The sequence below is a fragment of the Ptychodera flava genome, chromosome 22, assembly GCF_041260155.1.
Source record: "Ptychodera flava strain L36383 chromosome 22, AS_Pfla_20210202, whole genome shotgun sequence".
NCBI classification, from domain to species: Eukaryota; Metazoa; Hemichordata; class Enteropneusta; family Ptychoderidae; genus Ptychodera; species Ptychodera flava.
This window is the reverse complement of record NC_091949.1, coordinates 8,440,790-8,459,214: the sequence shown is the minus strand read 5'-3', so window position 1 is coordinate 8,459,214 and position 18,425 is coordinate 8,440,790. Positions and strand designations below refer to the sequence as shown.

The following is an 18,425-nucleotide window of genomic DNA, read 5'->3' as shown; positions in this document are numbered from 1 at the left end:
TAAATTCTGCTGTACACAAACTCACAGTTTCTGTTTTGCATTCGTCTTTTCATACACACAATATTATATCATACGCGTAACAAATATGAAACGAGACGGTTGACCTGTGTAAAGTGACACGTGAAAGGGTATCTTGTATAAGCCCGCCAAAACCCGCTTCCTATCGTCTGCGTTGGGTTCGAAATTCTCACCTAATGACGTAACTGTGCAACATACGTCACTTAATGTCAGCTACTGAATTCAATGTATTTAAGATCATTGAAATTCCTGTCATTCCAGACTGGAATATGAAGGTTGTCAAACGTACGATTAGTCTCACGAAGATAATTTCGTTGGAGCAAACCTTGAAGCATGACGCAAGAAAGAATCTTTCGTCCATTAGTGCCCATTAAAATCTGCTGTTGATATCGGCACATTCATTTAGAAACACTGCTTCAAAATATTCAGACCTCGGGAACGCTTACTCTCTTATTTTTGTGTAATGATTTTAACTATGGTTCAATAAGCAATCTAGATTTTCTCAAAATATGATTTAAATTTGAAAATATTAGCCGCCGATATCAATATTTTAGTGAGAGTACGTCATAACGACCATCTAGAAAACATCTTGTATGGAGAGATAAAGGTATCCCTCGCAAGACGCGTGGGAGTTGAATGTATGCATTTAGAGCATTTCTTGAGAAACCTTTTCTGCCCTGCCTATATCTCCCCTGATCAGTAATTATTTAGAGGCATTGAAAATTAAAAGAAATATAGAAAATCTATTCATTCAGGCGCGGTGCCGACGTCACCTCTTGAGCCGAAAGGGTATTAACGTTCTGTGTCGTGGTTGATGACACGCCAGACTAACTAATCGTATTTTCCTCGTCGCTAATTAGTAATTTTCACCTCATTAAGGAGGGAATTTTAACTCAAATTAGTTTCACCAGCTGAACTGGCAGGTCGAAGATTGCGTTACACTTTGTGAGTTAATTGGCTCGCCAGTTATAGAGGAAGGCAGAACCTTTTTTCAAAAGCTGACGAAAATTGCATTCACCGACGGTTATCCTTCTCTTTTCCATCAAATTTTAACGTTACAGTCCAAAACGAAGATCTCACGCAGTCTAGTTACGGTAGATTGTATCTATAAAACGCCTTTTATGCGAGACGCTGAGGTTGTTTGAACATCGGAAACGTTTGTGTGGACTTTACGACGCGAATCCGTGCGAATCCCTCTCAAATTGGCGCGCGACGCCTCATGACTATAGGTATTATGCGTGTCCATTGAATCATCAGCGTAGATTACTGTGTAAAAATCTCGACCCTGACATCTTGTTGGTGTTCTGCTTTTTGGATGAAGTTCCAGGGAATTTGTGGAATTTTACGGCGACAAGCTTTCGGCTTTAGACAAGCATCAGTACGACTTACTGCTTTACGGCCAACTCTCCATGAATAATTAATACATCGATACTCATTTCTGGCTGAACAATAACACGTCTAAAACCACAATAGATACAAACTCAACAACAATTATGCTATGGCGCAATTGAAAGCGCGTTTGGGAGACACAAGCTGTGCCTGCTAGTGTAGAAAAAACGAGGTTACGTTCATTAAAAATATCTAATCATTAAATTGGATTAATTGGATCTGACAGAACTCCTGTGCCCATCGTTATGAAGCAAATTATAATGCACATTGACAAATTTGTCTGCAGTTTAATTTTATCTCGGCTTTCGTTCCCTTGTGTTCTCTAATCATTTTTTTTTCTTTCTTGTTTGTACCGGTCTATCTCTTTATGTTCTCGCCATCCTCCCTCACAGAAGGTGACCAGTACTTTGATGAGGTAGACAGATCACCCCTTACTGGTGAGGCGACACCAAGCGACAAAGAAATGCAAGTAGACAGCCTCCGAGTTTTGAAGGCGATGTCCGATCACATCGATTCAAGTGAGGACGAGACTTCCCAGGGTCACGGCAGCCCCTTCAGGAGACTTTCCCCGTCTCATGCCAGAGGTTTAGTCGGTGCTATACAGCCAGAGTTGTACGTCAGTGATCACAGCCCACCGGGAAGGAGGCCCTCTATCGGCCAGAAGGACTCCGTTGTCGATGAATCGTACGGAACGCTATGGTTCTCCGTCCGTTATGACGAAACCTCACAAAAGTGAGTAGCTTTTGTTTTATTCGTCAATTATGAAATGCCTGACGGGGTCGTTTCTTTAGATTGCAGAATAAATTGGACAGAATCTCAGGATTATTGTAAAATGCTTTGAAAGTAACCTAAATTGCAGTCCTATCGGGGCAAGATTTCACAAGCACAAAAATAGCTGAATACTTTATTTCTGGGTGATTCAACGAGTTCAGTGGAACATGAAAGTGTGATAGAGCCGATTCCTAATGACTTCACAGTGTCATCATTAATATACAACCGTAAAATTTTGTGAGAAAGTTTGATGTTGTTTTCGGAAATGACGCTTGCAGGAATTGCTTTTATAACCACCAACGTTATGCTTGAAACTACACAAGTTACGAGTCAAGGAGTCCGAGCACAAAATACAATAATAAAAAGACAAGCGTCAAAAAATAACTTTCCTTCAACTTCGTAACAGCAGCAGCTATAAACGCCATCACATTTCCATCATGTAACTTTTGATGTCAACTATTCTTAAAATTGTTCAGTAAATTTATAAAATGCAACTTCTTGTTCTACTCCCAAAACCCAAACTAAGCTTAACTTTCCAGTATCAAATTTGTCAACACAGCCTGTATAAGTGCTATGTCGCATGTTATTTCCGAAAGCTTGATTTAAGTCCGGACAAGAATTCATTTGTCAACAGTAACACCTCAGATTCAAGTTGCAAACAGTTACCGTAGATTTTGCTTTCTAGGCTTCTTCTTAGTATCATTTCGACCTTCTTCAGGGAGGAGAATAAACGGATATTTCTGTTTACAAAACAAAAACAACGAAAATAAAATCAAGAGTTACAACTATTGTCCGCCAATATACAGAACAGAGGTTTTACAAGACATTATGAAGACACGCAGATGCTCTCCGCTCAGAACATTTCTTATTTTCTTATAGGCTGATTGCGAACTTGCACAGGGCGTGTGACTTGCCTGGTAAAGGTCAGAACGAGGCGACATATGACACATACGTCGAAATTTGTGTACTGCCTAACGAGAAGACGTCGCAGAAGTCCAAGATTGTCAGACGGACGTGCAATCCCATATATGACGAAGAGTTCTCTTTTCCGTTCGACTCCAACAAGTTGGTAGGACTCACTCTGCGCATGACCGTTTACGACTGTAACCGACAGCACAAACACAACGCCGTCGGCAGCGTCCTCGTGCCATTCGGGAATTACAGCTTTTCAGACTTGGTTGAGAAAGGCATCAAAGGATTAGGGTGGAAGTTAGAACGCAAAGCAGAGGTAATCATTAAGAAAGTTAACGTTCCGTTGCATTTTGGCTAGAGCCTGCCATAGACAGCTGTGCTCACAGACGGATCAATGGCCACTGAGGCTGCGGTACAATCTATTGTAGTTCTGTGAGCTGATTAGTAGTAAGGCACAGACGCGAACTACACTTTTTAATGATTAAATGACGATCATAGTGAGTCTTGAAAGATAAAACTGCAATTATCTGGATCCCTAGCCTACCAGAATGCGCCTTCTGCCGACCATTAAAGGGAGGCAGTCGTCGGAACTGCGCGTGTGCGACTTTCTTGTTTACAAACAATGTATATAAGCATTATATCTAGATGTATCAAGTCAACATAGCTGCAACATTTAAATTTTACGATACTCATTGTTAACAAACATGTTTTAATTTCCATCAATCGCCAACGTACCCTAGAATACAGTTACATCGATCGTAGGAGTCCCTGGCAACCTTTGAGCGGAGTTCCAACGACTGCCTCCCCTTTATCTCATTCGTAATTCAAATTAGGAAATAATGCTAGCCGGCTAACCCAAGTCTAGTCTAGTTCTTGCCAGTCAGGCTATCAGATTTAATTAGTCAATACATTATATAAGGGTTTTAAAGAAAACCATGCGGTAATAAATATGTTCGGTCCAAAAACTTTTGTAATGATAAGGATCACTGTGCGGGTTAACTTTTGTAGAATAACATGTATGGGGCTGGATTTAAACAAATAGAATAAGAAGACTAAGTTTGGTCTAGAGTGGAAATCCCAATTTTTGATCAACCCTAAAAGTTTTGAACCCACAATGGTTCTTATTGGTTTTTGTATCTTCAAGCTACCCTTTGGCATTTTGATATACATGTATTCAAGATGGCCGCCGTGCCAAGATGGCCGCCAAGACATATCATGTAAAAGGCCTTACAGAAATTCCATTTTATCGCTCTATGAGGATAAACAGACACACGTCATAAATTAGGCTGAATGAACCTTAAGGCACATACTCGTACCGTCCTATTAAATTCTTACGATTCTTTTTCTAGTTCAGAGTATGTATAGTCTCATTTTTACATGTTAGGAAAAATTTAAATTTCCTCGTCATCTCTGAAAGTCGAAAATTGGTCCACCAACCCAACTCCACCCTCTAAACATCTCAGTACAGGTAAATTTGAAGTAATTTATTTGTAATCCAGAATATTGCATGATGACCCGTACCCCGGAATTTTATTATTATTGACTACCAAAGAATACAGTTTAAAATTTCGTTGACCAAAGCCTCGGCAAAAGTTTACAATTTCTCACTTTAATGGACGTATTCAAGGTAAATTAACTCTGACTAATCTTTGTTCACTTTCTGACTGTCTTCCATTAATTGATGACATTTCTCCTAATGAAAATATCATTTTCTCTTCAGCCATTACATGATTTAGGTCAGCTTTATATATCGTTGGCGTATCTGCCTTCTGGAGATAGACTTTCCGTGGTAATCCTCAGAGCGAAACATCTGAAGAAAGCCAGGGAGCTCAAAGAAGATAAGCAATCCCCAGAGTCCCTTGGTAAGATAATGTTTCAGTAAAGTCGGATGCATGCAGGTAAACTTGGGACAGTATGAGGCGAGTTGGTAGACGGGCGGTACAGGCATCCGTTGAATACAGATCGAATAGTAGACAAAATGTTAAGGGCATAGTGAGACCGACGAAGTGAGACAAAGACAGGTAGCAGACAGGTGATAACAAGGTGGAACAGACGGGATATCACTGAAAGAAAGGTGCACGGACATACAGACAAACAGACAGACAGACTGAGAGGCAATTGCAAACTGCGACAACTATGTATGTTTGATTGTATGTGTCTGTGAGAGAGAGAGAGAGAGAGAGAGAGAGAGAGAGAGAGAGAGAGAGGGAGAGAGAGAGAGAGAGAGAGAGAGAGAGAGAGAGAGAGAGAGAGAAGGAGAGGGGAGGGAGAGAAGGGGGAAGGAGAGGAAGGTAGGGAAAGAGAGAGTGTGTGCGTGCATTTGTGGGCGGGTGGGCACATAGGATGAAATCGAAGTTTACATTGCACCACAGATAACATCAAATGAGGAGAGTATAAGATTTAAGGGATATATAATGGATTTAAGGCAGTTAACCAGAGATCGGAAATCTACTAAGTAAATAGCAAAAGACTGTGTGTCGGCAAATGGACAAGATGTAAGATTAAGAACAGGCATAGGTTTTTTGTCAGGTTATCAGATAGCTAGGTGAGTTATGCTATTCAAGAAACCTAATGGTAGCGTTAAGAGTGTTGGAAACATCTTCTGTCTGGCATTCGGATGTCAACGGTGAACCACTGAAGGCAACGAGAAGGTATGGTGATCACGACCTTGCGAAGGAAAGTCGATTGCGCTTCCTTCACCTCGTAGTGCGAGATGCGTGGTAGATTATTATTCATATATCATGCAATTATCAATATGGAATATTCATGCACCTCTCAACTTGCAATGTATACCTTTTCTCACCCCTAGACATCTCCTTGACGAGAGTTTTTGCAATCTCTGGCGTGTTTCTAGTATCTTATCGCAGTTATTTATTACATGTTTCAATTTCCAGATACCTATGTCAAAGTCACGTTGGTTTACGGTAATGAAAAAGTCAAGACAAGGAAGACACAGGTGATCGGACGGACTGACAATCCGGTTTACAACGAATCGCTTGCCTACGTGGTCCCGCCTGGCTACCTGGACGACTCAAGTCTCGTGATAACCGTCATGCAGCGCGGTTTCATCAAACGCGACGCCCCCATCGGCCGTATCATTTTAGGTCCGTACTGGTATTGTCAAGGTCGAACTCTGAGCCATTGGGGTCAGATGCTTTCCAGAAGACAAGCCACAAAGCAGTGGCACTATCTGTACCTATAGGTGTCATTCTTCCTCAATGAGCACGACAAATGGTATCAGATTAAATAAAAGACTTCCAAATAGAATGGAAATATAAATATTGCTTTTCCTGTACGTGCAGAAGACAAATATTAGACTTATGACCACGAAATCCTATCACCCCATTGACACATATTAAAATACTTCGACATTTGTCTTCGAGTAACTGTAAAATCAACGAGTGACATTGTACGCGATGCTTTGTATTGAAAAAAATCTAGTCCATGACCTGTTTAAATTTAATATAATTCTCTCACCAATCTACGTTTTATATTAACACTTGTTATCACTTCCATGTGGAGACATTTTCACTATTTTTATTTCGAATTGGTTTTGTACCGTGAATGTAACCATTTGAAAAAGATGAATAACTAATATCTCAGTAGTCGAATCGGTGACTACAAATCAATGCCTTACTTCAATCAAGAACATATGACGGGAGGGATGCTAAACTCTTTCTAGAATTCTTTTCGATTTTTAATGATATACAAAAAACTATATTGTATACGAATACGTCAGAATATATGATTGATAAATCTAACGGCCTTCATTTTACGAAATACGTTGCTGCTACAGAAGGATCGGGTCGGATCAGAAGGCAGCGCTTTTGAAGAGCACCATTACCCCGCCGACTGCCAGTTTTCTGAGGTATATTGAAGACGACTTGCCCAAAACAAATTTTCACATAATTTCAAACATCAAAATTGTCGTCCACGATTGTTTTGAAAAAAATGTCAAGCTCATATACAGCGACAAAAAACGAACATTTTGTGCAATTTTGCAGTTACGTGTGTCTTCGATTGAGAAAGTCAAAATAACCATGTTACTGAAAAGTTCAAAGGTCACTGTCAATTATCGGAACACAACCATCGGCTATATGAATGCCTTGGACTCGTGACCAAAAATCCAATATCTATTGCTTATGTAGAGTTGATGACGTCATCTCTTCTCAATCCAAAGTTTATGTATATTGGGCTGTTGTGCAAGAACGCAAAAGCCGAGTTAAACTTATCAAACAAAAAGGATGTTCAATTTATAAGTTTGTCTGATGGAAAGCACGGCGTTATATTTACTCTGATCTTCGAATTCATTGCAATCCATGTTTGGTTGATTTTTGCTTTTTTCTTGTTATGGTATAAAAAACGGAGATGACGATCATGACTGACGGAAGCAGTGAAGATTGTCTGATGAATCCACAAAGTCGAAAACAAGTTGTGAATGCCTTCTAGTGATCGCATTAGTATCATGTCTGCATTATTGAAGCTGCAAAGGTCACAGATTTTGTTGCGAACTCACAAGACAGGTATCGCGTCTATCTCATAAATGAGCGCCAAACATCGATACGGTGTAACTTACAAAGCCCGAAGATACTGCACATCTGCGTGTGGGCGTTGCGTTATTGCTGCTGTCAATACAGTAATGTGAATTCCTGATGGCTCTCGCTCTCGCTTACGATAGCGCTTAATGTCGTTAACACCACAGGGTAGGCACTTGCGTGTTCAAATTTATGCGGCATCTGGAGTGTATAAGTTCATGGAAAGCGTGTAAAGCCAGTGGCCATGCAATGGAGACGTTCCTCAGATATCCGAACCAGATCCTTTCGTTTTCAGAACAGATTTCGCGATGAGTGATGTTCGCTGGAAGCAAAAACGAGCAAAACACGCGAGAGCAGTATAAAAATTATTCACGCTTGCGGCGAAGCTAACATACAAATAGCACATCGTAAAAATTCATTGAGTGAAGAGCACATAAAATCACCAGTGAATTTGGATCGAGTATGACATTAAGTGGTTGTACATTTGTATCAAAGATATTATTTTGCTAATTGTTCAATAAATATTGATTTGCAAAGAGGCTTTGTATAAATTCCGAGGTGAATATAAATTAAACATGAATTATGTGTTGTGTCAATGCGTCCTGTTTCATTACTTGTAATCGAATTGTGAGATCTCGGACAATTACTAGCCAACCTGGGTTCTTTATGCCCATTGATATTGTTATTGACCCCATAAAAATATTAACAGGAATGCTTTCAATGCAATATATAACTCTTTTCATATATTTTGACAAACGCAAACATGGTATTAAGAGCAAAAACAGGGGGAATATTTTGACCAGAGAGACTTTTAACAGTACGTCATGGTGCGCTTATACATACATCTTTTCTTCATTTTGCGGAGGGAAAATGTTACGGGTTTCCTCCCAAATGACGTCCACGTTCAAGGGTGACCTTCATCAAAGTTGGTTAGCTGATTCAGCGAGACACCTGGGTAAACAAATTAATAAATATAATGCTACCGCTCACTGGTCGATCGTCCATATGGTGTTTTTCCATGGTATCAGTTGCCATGGGAACGGATGTTTCGGAGGAACTTCTCTCCTTCATATCTGAAAAGCATGCTTAATGGATTTTACAAGGTTATGATATTGAACTCACGTACCATGAAATCTCAGTACTACGAAGAAAATCGAGCAAAGTCCGGCCGTTGACATTGTCCTGCCCGATTCACAAAATTTACTGACAATGTGCAGCGTCTCGGAAGCTCATAGCTTTGGTTGGTTGGCTGAATATCGTTGGCATTAATAGATCATTTTAAAACATGGAGCCAATCAGCAACATCATAGCCTCAGTTTTGGACTCGAAAGTGAAAGACTTAAACTTTTGCTCAAACTTTCTTATAAAATGAAACTTTTCAACCATCCTCTTACCAAATCAACAATAAAAATTGGGGGATCACCGTGCAAAGTTTGGAACCAGCGAAACAAATTATTCAACATTTTGCGACATTTGCAATTCAAAACGGCCGCCACTCCTGTGTTAACTCTATGGAGCAAAATTTTTTTTGGTTTTCAGAATACTAAGAGGGTGAAAGTTTTTTAGTCCAAGAGCTTTAAAATGAGCCCCCATAAGTGGTAGATCAGGAAAGAATTGTAGAAATTTGAGAGTTCAACTATGTGTCCCCGAGGGGCGTCAAGCTTCCGAACCAAAGCACATATAGACCCAAAATTATTATCTTGATCACGGTCTTCTCAAGCTAGATGTCTTGACCCTGAGAATATCTGTAGGCGACAGAAACCTCGCATTATTGTGTCGTTTTTTACCTGCGGCATAAACCAGACAAAATCTACTGACAGATTTTCTCAAGACTGAATCACAAAGTTTCCGCCAGAAACCGCAATGATATTCATTACAGTGACTTTGGTTTGTCGGCAGGTAAATAAAAAAATCCAAGTCAAATCCATTTGGCTCTGCTGGAAAAAGATCGTTGGCATTAATGAATCATTTCAAAACTTGAGTCCAATCAGCCACATCATAGCCTAGTGTAGGACTCCTTAACGAAAAAATTACTGGTCCTGCGGTATCCGGAGCAACAAACAGCAAATGGTGACGGGCACCCTAACTTTTGTGAGAAGTGGTGTACCCGCAGACTTTCTTTGGAGCAACATTATGACGTCATTGAAGTGGGCAAGCTGATCTTACTGGCAGTGAGCTGTTTTGTGCCAAGAATTGCCAGTGTTTTACCGTTCACGCAGTTGATGCCACACGCCAATTGCTAGGTGGCCTTGATTTGTACAAAACTAATTTGCGACAGTCACGTATACATATTCCAAAATCTTTAAAGTCAGCATCATTGCAGTGACTTAACTTGATGCAAATATAAACACAAATAATCTTGCAAGCCCCTGTTCGAACAGTTTGAAGTCAGACGAGGGCCGTGGGCTTTACTGTTAAATCACTAATCATCATAACACATCATTGCGTTTTTATTTCGTAAATTGCACATATGAGATTTAAGAAACGAGTACTGCGGTTCAGCTGAAAGTACGACCATGGCCAAGAGTGTCTTACAATGATTTCACATTAAACTGGAGAGAGTAGATGGCGCCGTTACCCGGATAAGAAATTCACTTACTTATCGAACTGGACAGATACTAACCATGCTACCCAACAGAATGTTCTTGCGGTCTTACAAAAAAAACTACCTACCTTCATAAACGTAAATTTTTCAATTCGTTGCTAAGCCGTTACGATATTTCATTCTTTGTTACAAAAGCGCAGGTGTAAAGCAACAGTCAGAAGTGATCGAAATACGTAAAAAGGGCGACATGAATTTAATCTAGTACGATACAAAGTACGTAACTGTACAAATTTATTGTACGCTCTCACCGCTGGTGGCGCTCCAACTACGCTCCAACTACCTCTGCCAGAACCTGACTGGCTCTTCTTCAATTGACAGAAAAACAGGGCTTACGATGAAAACTGGCAATATGTAGCAGGAATTGATATTATAGCGCTGGTAGATATTTAAGCGATTTACTAAAATATAACTACTAAACTGAACATATCAAATCAAAGTCTGCAGCTTTGGCAAAAACTTGCTATCACATTCTATCGGAACCAAACTGAACCTATTGGAGACTGTGCAAGATTTTCTTCGATTAAATTTTGCGAACGAGTTTTTCATAAGCAAGGAACAAATCTATGTAATCAATAGAACATATTACATAATACATGTGTATGATTGGCTTTCAATCATGTACAGAACGCCTCTGTTCAGGACAGCTTCGAAAGGAATAAAAGGCGTAAGTGTAATTACATTTGATTACTTTTTGTTATTAGTACATTTTCTTCTTTAGCTACTGATAGAATGCAGACTCAACGACATAGTGCTAACCTTGTCAACAAAACATTTCGTTCATATGCAATATTATCTCTGACAAGGGGATTTTTTTCCGATCAGGACTAAAAAAAGAAGCTTGCAGCTTATTGATATCATTTAGCGTCGATGACTTTTCAAAACTGCCAATCAAATACAGACTTCCGTGACGCTGCACATCAGCTCTAGATTCAATATGAACATGGGTCAGTGGAAACATATAGATTGCATCGGTAAGTTTAATAACTGGCGAAGTTTCGGCATGAACTTTGAAACTGTATCACACAAACAGAACAACAACGCTCCAAACCTTGCTGCAAATGGAGGTGCAATGCAAGGGAGTATTATATCGGCTATATTGGAAAAAAATACGAGATGGTATTAAACTTTAGGGCAAATCGTTCAAGAAAGCAGTAATGTTGAAGAGTCTCGAAGAATCTAGATGAGGAAAGACGTAAGAAAGAATGCTTATGGCATACTTAAAAGGCAAACCACTCGATCAAATGCACCAAAAAACATCGCATCGAAAGATGTTAAAAAATTCAAAAGTCCTGCTTATACCCGCTACAAAGGTATTGACCATGTGTCCGATAATTGGCTATAGAACTTGTACGACTTTGTCATTTTCTTTCTATGAAAAACAATTAAATCACTGAATAATTATTACTGATGGTAATAAGTATTTCAGGTTCAAATGTGTACACTACTGCAAACCGTCCTTATTATTTCTGCCTTTAATTGGGGGAAAAAACAAATTTTAAAGGACTAAGCTTACCAAGCGACAATTATAAAAAAAGATATTGGGCAAGTCTCCGAGTGCTACGTATTCAAAATCTGAACTGCCGACTTATGATTGAAGGTTTCAAATAAATTCCACTTGAAATATGCAAATACAAAATGAAACTTGAGGAGACGCTGCGCGCTGGAAACACGTATTGTGCTCAAAATCACTGTTTTTGCAACTTCGTGACGTGGTTGTTTGATGTCTACAATGTTGTTTTCCTCTAACTCCTTTACACTGAAGAAATAACGTTGACCGTCCTGCAATACTTGCGTTGATTCCGTCAACTGTAGTTCTCTACATTGTCAGTGGTGCAGCAATTCCCTCAGGTCAGACATGCGTGTGTAGCAATCTCCCAGGTCGGGACAGGCGAGTGCAGCAATCTCTCAGGTCAGACAGGCAAGTGCAGCAATCTCCCAGGTCAGGACAGACGAGCTCCTTCGATTCCAGATGTTATGCAGTCTCTGTCGTGCACTCTGAGAACGTGTCTATATACATTCGGTGTACACCTGGTCGGTAGTAATAGTCGCGCCAGCGGCTTATTGACTACGCATGCGCATATTCATAATATACTATGCGAGTAACCGGAAGTGTACCCTACTTTCATGGGCGCCGCCATGTTTTTTTGAGTACTCGTAAATAAACAAATACGAAAAGTGCAAATTATTATTTCATAACTTGCCATTTATAAAATATATCTCTTTTATTATCCGGTAAGTGTTATTATCCACCTTGTCGCTGATACAAAATATCGTTAATATCACGCATAAAAACTGGAAAAAGGGAGAAAACTGTCGTGCATATGAACGGGGGGGGGGGGCATACGCAAAGAATGCTGGGATTGAATTTTAGAAAAGCGCCCCCTGTGTCAATAACTAGATTCGAAAATTGCCAGTTTTTAGAAGGAACGCTATAGTTTTCAGCTTGCAAGTGGAAGGTGGGCAGTGCGGTTACCATTGCAATGATGAGGGACTGTTCAGGAATTACTTCCAGGGGGGCCTGGAGGATTTTCTATTTTCATGGTGATTTTTTTCCATGGCCCCCTGGTAAATTATGAAGAAAATCCATGGCCCCCCTCATATTTCCTGGTTTTTTTCCATGACCCCCCAAATCTATACATGCATGCTTACATACTAAGACATATACAGAGCGACAAGTTTATCACACTTCACAAACACAATACAGAGGTCATTTAATGAATATAACAAAACATTTAAGAGCTATAATTAATTGGCCATAAAAACTCATTTGCCTTATATATCATATAGAAAGAAATTTTTACCGTCCTTTTATTGTGATTTACCGACAATAGCAAAATTTACATAACTCATGCGTTCACAAAATCATGATACTCTGTTAAGTCTGTCAAAATTCCTGTTTTATAGCTTTAAAAAAAGGGAGAATTTGTTACAAAATATACAGTGAATGTCCCTTTTGTGTATTTGAGATGCACTGTAAATAGCCTGCAGGTATTCTTCCTTTTCTAAATGTTGTCTGTTATCACTATTTATTTTCATGAATTGTATAAAGGGCCGGTTGCCTATAATACCATATATATATATATATATATATATATATATATATATATATATATATATATATATATATATACTGAAGTATACAGATGTCCTCGAGGGAAATTACAGTGCTCAATGCAAAAAGCAGAGCGTTATAAATAAACAGATTACTTCAAGTACAAAGTAATGAAATCTATTACTTAAGTTTCATGCATCTTGCAATCCTCAGATAGAGTGAAAGGATTACTAGCTCGACGCTCTTACATATATGATCGGGACGAACCATTCTATTTGTAGGTAGTGTTAAAATTCGATAAATAATATTTGTTTTGGTGGCGACATTTTGAAACCAACTCAGAGCGTTTGTTTAACAGTGTAGATTTGTCAGCATTGATAATATGCAGCTGATATCAGAAAAGCTGCATATTATCAATGCTGACAAATCTACACTGTTAAACAAACGCTCTGAGTTGGTTTCAAAATGTCGCCACCAAAACAAATATTATTTATCGAATTTTAACACTACCTACAAATAGAATGGTTCGTCCCGATCATATATGTAAGAGTGTCGAGCTAGTAATCCTTTCACTCTATCTGAGGATTGCAAGATGCATGAAACTTAAGTAATAGATTTCATTACTTTGTACTTGAAGTAATCTGTTTATTTATTTATATATATATATATATATATATATATATATATATATATATGTAGACACACACATGTATATATATAAATTTCTGAAGAAAAGTTAATTATTAAACATGAATACTTCTTTCGTTAAGTCCACTAAATGATCCATTTTATAGCCTTTTCCTTGATTATTTTGACAATTACTTTGTCCCAGATGTTGTTATATCAGTGGTCTCTATCAAACACTTTGGTTGTATGTTGCTAAATTGTTTTTAACATTACATACTAGTAGCAAGTACTTAGAGGAAGAAATAATTAAATGATATACAAAGCAGGGTGTGTTCACTGACTAGACAAGTTGTCTCACTTTTTCTTCAGTACTCTCCAATAGGTGGAAATGAATTGAAAAACTTAGCAAATGTTTGACTGTGGCAGGTACAGACTGTTAAGGTGGGGAACTACCCAATACCAAGAATATTGTCATTTTCAAGAAATCTCATATGTTGTAGCTTGTAAAATGGCTGTTCCAAATCTACTTTTTGAGATAATTTACATTCAATTATCCTTTACCACATGATTTTGAGCTCTACACATGACTTTTATTGCAAATTTGACCTGTTCAAAGAAAACAATACCCATATGGTGGATAAAAATATTATTTCATTACACTCTTGATTCTTAAGTATCATCTACATGTAGTATTTCTAATAGAAACATCATGTATGAAGTTACTCATCCAATAACAAGTATATGCCACCTTATAGAATGTAATTAAAATTGTGAAAAAATGCTGCGTCAGCACTTTTTCATCAGTGATTTTTCAAAGAAAACTATACAATGATGATTCTCTTTAAAAATAAAGCACAGTAACATGGTATTTGTTTTATATTTTTCAATAATGCAGCTTTCAGTGGATCATTTGTGAAAGTTCTACGAAATTGACAATATTCCTAGTATGTTTTCTGACATTTCCACATGTATGCAATCCTATGCAATGACTAATTTTGGATAGCCCTGGGTGGTCTTCTACCTCTTATGCCAAGAACAATCGCTATTTTCATCAAACCTCGACTTATTGATCTCATTGCAAGGCAAAACCAGTCATTTTTTGCTCACGTGTTTACACACGTGAGCATATGTCGCAGCGATGTCTGTCTGTCTGTCTGTCTGTCTGTCTGTCTGTCTGTCTGTCTGTCTGTCTGTTGGTCCGATATCTCTAAAACGGCTCATCAGATCAGAATCAAATCTGATACATAGATTCAGTTAGCAAATGGCAAGAACTGATTAGTTTTTGGTAGGTGTGGCTTGCATACTTTTTGCTCATTTGCATAATTAATGATTTTAGAAAAAACGGATATACATTAAAAACGACTGCACACAATTTGATGAGATTTGCTACATATGTTGATCACACCAAGATATATCAGCAGTTGGAACCATTAAGGGGTGACATGAAAGATAATTGCTAATTTGCATCTTTAATGAGCTTTCCTAATTAGGGATACATGTCTGATTTGACTCAATCAAAATCGACCAAACTTGGTATATATATTAAAGATACTATGATTTAACATTATTGAAAGTCATTGAAAATTTTTACTTCAAACAATTCCGAATTTGCATATTTAAAAAAGTTTCCCAATTAGGGATATATATCTGAATTAACTTGATTGTAGTTGTTGAAACTTGCTATATACATCAAAGATACTGTGATATAACATTATTGAAAATCAAAAGACATTTTTACTTCAGCCAATTCCTAATTTGCATATTAAATGAATTTCCATAATTAGGGATATTTATCTGAATTGACTTTATCAAAATTGATAAAACTGGCTATGTACATTAAAGACACTATAATACAATATTATTGAAAGTCATTAAGCATTTTCTCTTCAGCCAATTCCTAACTTGCATATTTAATGAATTTTCCTAATTAGAGATATATATCTAAATCAACTTGACCAAAGTTGACAAAACTTGCTACATATATTGCAGATACCATGATACAACATTATTGAAAATCATTAAGCATTTTTACTTAAGCCAATTCCTAATTTACATGTTTAATGAACTTTGCTTATTAGGGATATATACTGGGATTTACTTTATCAAAGTTGGCAAAATATGCTTATGTACATTGATGATTATACCAGGTTAAAACAATATCAAAAGTCATTTCACATTTTCATGTCAGTTAATTTATAATTTGTATGTCTAATGAGCTTTCACAGCTCGGCATACATGGCTTGAAGGACTTGGCCAACGGTAATTACACTTGCTATATAAAGTGGTGATACAATGACAGCAGTAAAAGAACTTTAATATCTTTATTTCAGCTAATTACATATTTGTATACTTCATGACCTAATCGGCGGTGATTATTGTTCATTATGTTGATCATTATACTTTCAATGAAGTTGCATACATGTGGCAAAGCTTAAAATTTACACATAACTGCAATATATAATGAAACACGTGAGCATTTTCAGTTCATATCTGGTATACTTTCATTTTCTGATACCATGCAAATCCTCTCTGTATTTTTGACAGTGCAATTTGTGCAAATAAAGATGACTACAACGTAAGTTTTCTCACCGATACACATGATACACACAAAGACAAGCACATAATTCAGTTAGAAATTGTCGGAGCACATAATTGGCAAAATGATATCTATCTTTGAAGTTTAATGGTACACAATTTGCAGGTCTCCACATGCACAAGTCCAGCATACACTTTCACCTGATGATGCTGAATAACTTGCAGATTCACGGTGAAAATTGGGGAGCCTAACTATTGTTTTCTTTTCTCTCTTTTTCAAATTTGGTTGCCATAAAACAAAGTGACTGCCACTGAAAGCAACAATCCTGAGGAATATTTCAGAACCTTTGTTGGACAGTACACTTTATATATAACATGAATTCACATAATGTATTTGTTATATTCTGCTAGTTCCATTCACAATCAATGTTCATAAATGCAGATAACCCAGGATACGGCAAAGTTCAGTTTTTGTCAGCAGTACTTTTTTTTTCAAGCTGACAGAGCATGCATATTTCACATTTATTTACAAACTTTAAAATAGTCATGATGCGGATATTTTCAGATGACAGGAAACAAAGCATGCTGATTTGGCTTTTTTTGCCTTTTTCTGCAAGCCATCACTGAGAAATCCTTGATCATACAAATCAGAACGAATGGGATTCTAAAGCATTAGTATCATTACACAATGTGTGAGCCTACCCACAATTCTCCTTGATTCATACACACTGAGATCACTTCTTGACTACAGCAAATTTCTTTTGTACACAGGATGCTATGGTCAATAATTCAACAATCTGGCACAGTGACCATAGTATTGATGCACATGATCTTCTGGATGCACATACAGAATTATTGGAAAATGAACCCTTTTTCTTCGTGGGAACAGCAAATTTGTAAATTTTACACTAGATATTTTGGACAGCCATTCATAATTTTATAGATCAGGACTTCTGGGCAAATAGTTAATTGATGTGTTTCTTTTCCATAGTCCCCCCCGAACACTCCCTAATGGTGGTATAATACGTCCCTTGTTTGATACAATAGCCTGTTATCATGGTAAAAATTGCCCATTTTTTGTCCAACATTTTTACACATTACAGAAAATCTATACCTGCACTGCTGCAGGGTTTGACGTCGTGTACGTACGTGAACTACTTTCATCAGAGGGAAACTGGGGATAGTTGTCATACAAATGTATAACAAGTAACAATTAATTCTATTTTATCATGAATCAATACAAATAACATTGCCAATCTTAACCCCTGGCGCGACACCAAGGGCTGAGCCCTATATAATATTATTAAAATGTCCACCATATATAATCTGCATAGAATCTTGGAACACAACATGTGGCGACGTGTTATGAAGATCGAGCCAAGCAATTGTACCTCTCTCGACCAAGCTTAGAAAAATGAATATGGGGCATCATAACAGTTGCCTGCTTAAAAGACAGAAATGCTTCTTTCTGTCTCCCCTACTATAAAAAGCATCTCTTCACCGTCCTTTTGTATAAGTACACATTCGCATTTTCATACGGGGATTAGAAATTAGATCACGTTTAACAGTAGTGCCAGGCAGGCAAACCAAACTTGTGGCATATTCACGCTATAGAAAAGTGAAGTTATCAATCTCCGGTATGAATTTTTTTGTCTGCTGAAGTACATGAAACGAAGATACTTTCTGGAGAGACTATCTCCGACCAGTAACCCCGCAAAAACACAACAACGCCTATTTGTCGCCACAGATCATATACTGTAAAAGTGTAGAACACAGTGTCGTCAAACTTTGCCGTGCGCGTCACAAAATATCGAATGACTATCTCGAAGCTTATTAAGAGGGGTAGCTGAACTATTCACTGAAGAAATCACTCAAACAACATACTTTTCATGATATACTTTGTTTCAATTTACTTGACTTAGTGGTGACTTAATTTTGAGTACATCATCAGTTCGAAACACATTCATTGTTGTACACCAAT

General features: G+C 37.8%; 1 protein-coding gene across 5 annotated transcripts in view; it reads left to right on the top strand.

Annotated features, from left to right (window-relative positions):
• Positions 1-8,215, top strand: part of LOC139122609 (synaptotagmin-15-like) — a 90,558-nt gene extending 82,343 nt beyond the window's left edge. For all 5 annotated transcript variants that reach the window (XM_070688169.1, XM_070688167.1, XM_070688166.1 and 2 more), the window contains 4 exons: positions 1,800-2,139; positions 3,058-3,406; positions 4,811-4,952; positions 5,985-8,215. In XM_070688169.1, the coding sequence (XP_070544270.1) occupies positions 1,800-2,139; positions 3,058-3,406; positions 4,811-4,952; positions 5,985-6,292 (1,139 nt within the window). In that variant the 3' untranslated portion in view covers positions 6,293-8,215. The remainder of the gene's footprint in view (positions 1-1,799; positions 2,140-3,057; positions 3,407-4,810; positions 4,953-5,984) is intronic.
• The last annotated feature ends 10,210 nt before the right edge of the window (positions 8,216-18,425 follow it).